The 5,487-nt window shown below is 54.1% G+C and overlaps 1 protein-coding gene across 6 annotated transcripts in view; it reads right to left on the reverse strand.

Moving 5' to 3' along the window:
• The window catches only part of PRKD2 (protein kinase D2), a 34,552-nt gene that overhangs the window by 12,883 nt on the left and 16,182 nt on the right, over positions 1 to 5,487 (reverse strand). For all 6 annotated transcript variants that reach the window (XM_010852641.1, XM_010852642.1, XM_010852640.1 and 3 more), the window contains 5 exons: positions 5,340 to 5,417; positions 3,588 to 3,846; positions 1,702 to 1,754; positions 1,469 to 1,541; positions 692 to 798 (listed from right to left, as the gene is read on the reverse strand). In XM_010852641.1, coding sequence (XP_010850943.1) covers positions 692 to 798; positions 1,469 to 1,541; positions 1,702 to 1,754; positions 3,588 to 3,846; positions 5,340 to 5,417 — 570 coding nt within the window. The remainder of the gene's footprint in view (positions 1 to 691; positions 799 to 1,468; positions 1,542 to 1,701; positions 1,755 to 3,587; positions 3,847 to 5,339; positions 5,418 to 5,487) is intronic.

Raw genomic sequence — 5,487 nt, forward strand, 5'->3', positions numbered from 1 at the left:
AAGGGTGTCCACAGCCCCAGAGAGGACCACCCCTCCCGCACCACCAGGTGTCCAGAAGGATCTTTACATTATGAAATTGTGGTGAAGGCCCAGGGTTGAGGGAGCAAGAGGGAAGGGAGCCTGAAGATATGGGAAGGAGCTTTGTACATCTGTATCTTTTAAATCCCCGCCCTCCTGGCTCTTCCCCAACCCTTGCCTAGCTGAACCCCATCTGTTCACACAGGTCCCCACCCAGCCTCCTCCCAGGGCTCCAGGCACCAGCCCCACAAACCTTCCACCTCCACTCCAATAGCAGCCAGTGGGATCTTTCTAAAGTTCACACATCTGACTCTGTCCCCTTCTTTGCTCAGAATCTTTCCATGGCTCCCTAGCACCCTCAGGAGAAAGCCCATAGGGTGGACCCCACCCTGTTCCCTAGCCTCACCGCCTACCACCTTGCTTCACATAAACCATCTAGTAACCTTGAACCCCTTCAAGTTCCTAGAAGACTTTGTGTTCCCTCTCAACTCTGGAGCTTTGCACAGGCTGGTCCTTCTGTAAGAATACGTACACCACCCCTTCAGTCTCAACATGCATACCGCCTCCTCTAGGAAGCCTTCCCTGACCACCCGCAGACTGGAGAAAGTGGGAAGGGCAAGTCCTTGCAGGGTGGGGATGGGGGCAGAGCGGGACCACAGACTCCAGGGGTCACCTGCAGAATGGCCACTTCGTTCCGGAGTTGGCTCTCCTGCTTGGTGGGGAAACGCAGTTTGTCGATGACCTTTACTGCCACATCCCGGCCTGTCTTCCGGTGCTTCCCTGGGGAAAGGGTAGGGGAGGAGGGGGATGAGAGGAGCAGGACCTTCCAGTCCTGGCAAGAGGAAGACCCCACTAGTGACACACAGCTACAGTTGGGCAGAGGTGGATGAAAAGCCACCAAGGGGGCTCTGAGGGGCCCCCAGGAGCAATGTCAAGGGTAGGGGGGGGCGCCCTAGGAATAAAGGTAGAATGAAGGAAGGTAAAGTCAGAGCTCTGAGGCGCTATAACATAAGAAACTAGATTTGTAACCAATCAGAATCCAGCATCTAGCTCTGTGGCCAATCAGGGCAGAGTTTACCTTCCTATTAATAACGGGAGAAAGTCACTGGCCTTTCCGAGTGAGAAAACGTGAGCCTGCAAGCATCTGCCCCCAGGATCCAGCTTTCTTAATCAACTAGAAAAGGAGGTGAGCATGTGGCCAATCAGAAGGGGAGGTCTGGGGACTTCCCTGGTGGTCCAGTGGCTAAGACTCTAAGCTCCCAATGCAGGGGCCCGGGTTCAATTCCTGGTCAGGGAACTAGATCCCACATGCCACCGTGAAGATCAAAGATCCTGTGTGCCGTAACCCAGAGAAGCTAAATAAATAAATAATTAAAAAAAAAAGGGGGGCGATCTGGGGCCCAGAAACCCGCAGGACGCCTTTCTAGGTCGGCTCTTGAAACATCCTTACCGCCATAGACCACTCCAAACTGGCCGGAGCCCAGGACCTCATCTGGGAAGATCTGGTAGACAGTGGCGATGTCCTGCAGGGTGGGGAGAGGGAAAGTCAGAGGTGCACCTGGCGATGGGGGGTGGTCAAGGAAGCTGGGAGGGTGGGAGAGCTAGGGGGTGGTTTGGGGGCGGGGGGGGGGCGCGTAGGGGCGGGCACATCCTTGGGGCTGCCGGGTGTGGGTGGGGTCTTACCACATTCTCTTGAATCTGGCAGTTAGACACAGAGATGCTCAGAGAAGCTTGTCCTGGGGAGAGGGGGAAGGCGGACATGAGGAGACCCCAGGCTCAAGATCACCCATAACTCCACCCTCTGGAGCCAGTAGTTAGACTAGACCCATTCACTAAGAACCTCAGTTTCCTCATCCCGAAGAACGAGAATGATAAAAGGACCTCCCTCCTAGGGCCAGTGGGAGGAGGAAATGAGAGGAGCTCAAAATATGTTGTCATGAAGCAGTTCACCGAGCATTTCATTCTGTGATCTCAGCCCCAAGGGAGGCATGATGATCCCATTTTACTGAGGAGGAAACTGGGGCTCAGTAGGAAACTGACTCAGGCTTCTTCCCCTGAATTTGCCCCACTACCAACCCAACCAGGGCCAGACATTTCCAAAGTCCTGATCCTTCTGCCATTTGAACATCTGTCCCCTCCCTGAGGAATATTCAGTCCTTGCCCCTTAGCCTCCTCCCTGGTCTCCCTGTCCTGTCTCCATCTCTCCTATTCCCCCTCCATAGGGAAGCCAGAGGGATCTTGCCAAAGCATAAGCCTAACTCTGTCCTTCCCCTGCTCAAAACCCTGCCATGGGGACTTCCCTGGTGGTCCAGTAGCTAAGACTTCACACTCCCAATGCAGGGGGCTGAGTTCAATCCCTGGTCAGGGAACTAGATCCCACAGGCTGCAACTACGAGTTCCGATGCCCCAACTAAAGCTCTCGTGTGCTGCAACTAAGACCTGGCACAGCCAAATAAATAAATATTTTTTTAATTAAAAAAAATTCTGCTATGGCTCCACAGTGTCCTGAGGGGGAAGGCCAAGTCCCTTAAATAGCCTAACAGGAAGTGTCTGGTCCCTCTGCCTCTTTGACTTCATCCTCTCCCTTGCTGTTGTGCGATCCTGACACTCAGGCTTCCTCGCCAGGCCTCCCATACGTCAGTCTTTCCTATCTCCGGTCCTTGGCACTTGCTCTTCCCTCTGCCAGGAATGCTCTTTCTCTCACTCTGCTGCTGCTGCTGCTAAGTTGCTTCAGTCGTGTCCGACTCTGTGCGACCCCATAGACGGCAGCCCACCAGGCTCCACCATCCCTGGGATTCTCCAGGCAAGAACACTGGAGCGGGTTGCCAAGTTAAATCCTCCTCCCAGTCTCCCAGTCTCAGCTCACATGTCACCCTGGGACCACATCGGATTCCTCTAGCACACGTTCTACATCCCACTTGTCATTCACCCAGGAAGATCTGATGAACATCTGTCAGTTACCCTGGACTATGAGCTCCATAACATAGTAAACCAGGACTCTGATCATCCTTTGCCTCTGCCTGAAACGATTTCCCATTTCCTTTCTCTTCATTTCACCCCTCCTCGACTTCCATGTCTTAGCCTGGATGTTGACTCCTCCAGGAAGCCCTCCTGGACACTCAGCCTGGGTTAGTCACCCCACTCTGAGCTCCCATAGCCCTCTGGCTCCCCTGTCCCAGCCCTGCCAACTGTGAGTCATCAGTGTCTGGGGACAGGTCTATCTTCCTTCCGGGACTGTGAGTCCCGGAAGAGCGGGTCCTGGGCTGTTTTGGTCACAGCTGACCCCACAGCACTGTCTGGGCACAGGCCAGGCACAAAGGAGCATGAATTAAAAGGTCTGAACTCACAACGTGAAGGAGTCATTACCTGCCCCGGGACAAGACTCAGAAAGGGGAAGTGACATGCCCAAGGCTACATGTGAGGTCTGGGGCTTAATGATTTAGACTGATTTCTGCTGAGACCAGAAGCTACATTCTCCGCTCTGCCATTCCCTAGCACTTCCCTTCTCCAGGGCCCTACCCAAGCCCTCCGAGACCCCTCTTCACAGGGATCTGGAGTGGGGCCCTTACTGTGGGGTGCGTGGCCTGGGGCGCTGGGTGCGTCCTGGAGGATGACAGGCATCAGGGCCTGACGGATGGCCGTTTCCCAGCCCCGGGCAGTCTCGGCCCCCTGCCCACTGGGCCCTCCTGGGGCCCCACCAGGGGTTTCTCCCACAAAGTAGGTGGCATTGGCAGTGACAATCTCGAAGCAGTGTGGGTTGGTGCCTGGTGGCACAAGGCTGAAGTTCTGGGCTGGCTCCACGGTGAGGATTTCGGACAGTGGAATTTCCTGGCAGGACAGAAAAATGCGTGAGGGCTCTGGGCAGACCCTGGAGCTCTCTACTTACTCAGATGAGCACACAGAATCCAGGGTTGGTGGGGAAGAGCCTGGTTTGCATGGAGTGGTCAGGAAAGGCCTCCTGGTGGAATTTACATTGAAGCAGAGATCAGAAAGGTAAGAAGAGGCCAGCTGGTGGAGGAATGTTGGGGGGGAAGCATGTGCAAAGGTCCTGAGGTAGAAAAGGTTTGTCTTCAAGGGACATGCCATATCCCCATTACATGGATGGTGCCTGGCACAAAGTAGGTATGCCAGGTTTGATGCATAAAAAAGGGAGATCAGGCTAGGGTCAGCTCTGCAGGGCCTAATGGGCCACAGGCAGGAGCCTGGGCTTTGTCTCCAGGGCCCTGGGGAACCATGGAAGGGTTTAGTGCAAGGCAGGGAGCATTTCTCTCTAACTGTGTGTGGAAGGGAATGAGAGAGGATGGGACTGACAGAGGAGACGAGGAGGGAGGCAGAGGGGGCCCTGGGAGGAGAGAAGGTGGAGGGTCTATGGAGAGGAAGAATATGCTTTGGAAAGTGTTGAAAGACAAACGAAGGGAGGAAGAAAAGAAGGAAAGAATGAGAGAGAGAGACTTGTGAAACCAATAAAGCCAGGAGCCAGGACTTTACTGGGGGTCCAGTGGTTAGGACTCCGAGCTCCCAATGTAGGCGGCACAGGTTCGATCCCTGGTCAGGGATGATCCCACATGCCGCTTGGCCAAACCAAACAAACCAGGAGATGGAGATGTTGCAACAGGGATGGTATTTAAGATAACATGGCTTGAGGAAGATGGGAAGGATGAGGAGAAAGCAGCCATGGGACGGGTTAGGAGGATGCTCCAGAGCAGGTAAACAGTGAGGTGTCTGGGTTTTATTCCAAGGGTAGTGGGAGCTACTGGGAGGTTGTAATGGTTTTAATGGACTCCTCTGACTGTTGTGTGGAAAAAGACAGTGAGGTCGAAGGCAGAAGCAAGGACCCGGGAGGAGAGGTGCTGGAACCCAGGACTGGCATGGGAGGCACTGATGAATAAATACAAAGAAAGAATTCAAAAAATTAACTGTAAAGTAATAATGATAACACACTTAAAATCACTGGGAGTTAAATGGAGCTTAACATACGCCTGGTCCTAAACTAATTGCTCCACATAGATTATCTCTTTGAATTCTGGCACAGCCCTGAGGCAAGGACTATTCTTGGACGCCCTTTACAGGTGAGAGGCGCAGGGGGCAGAGAGGTGAGGTAACTTGCCTGGGTCCCCCAGCTGAAAAGTGATGGAGCCGAAATCAAACTGAGGGCATGGCGTCCACGTAGGCGACACTTGCTGAAGGGACGGGAGCGTACAAGCAGGGGGTGGGCAGAGGGTGTGATTCGCAGGCGTTTGGCTGAAGCAACTGAGACAGGAAGGGAAAATACAGCGGACAAAGAAGAGAGGGCTGGGGGACTTGGGAGCCAGAAGGCCCACCTTGTAGTATCTGTTGGTCGTGTTGTTCTGGAAGAGCGTGATGCACTTGCAGTCCAGGCGCCAATAGTGCCGCTTCCTCTGTTGGGAGAGGTGCTTGAGAGGGTGAGGTCGTCCGCCCCCCATACTACTGCAGCTCTGACTCTAATCC

This window comes from Bison bison, unplaced genomic scaffold, assembly GCF_000754665.1.
Source record: "Bison bison bison isolate TAMUID 2011002044 unplaced genomic scaffold, Bison_UMD1.0 scf7180017864313, whole genome shotgun sequence".
NCBI classification, from domain to species: domain Eukaryota; kingdom Metazoa; phylum Chordata; class Mammalia; order Artiodactyla; family Bovidae; genus Bison; species Bison bison.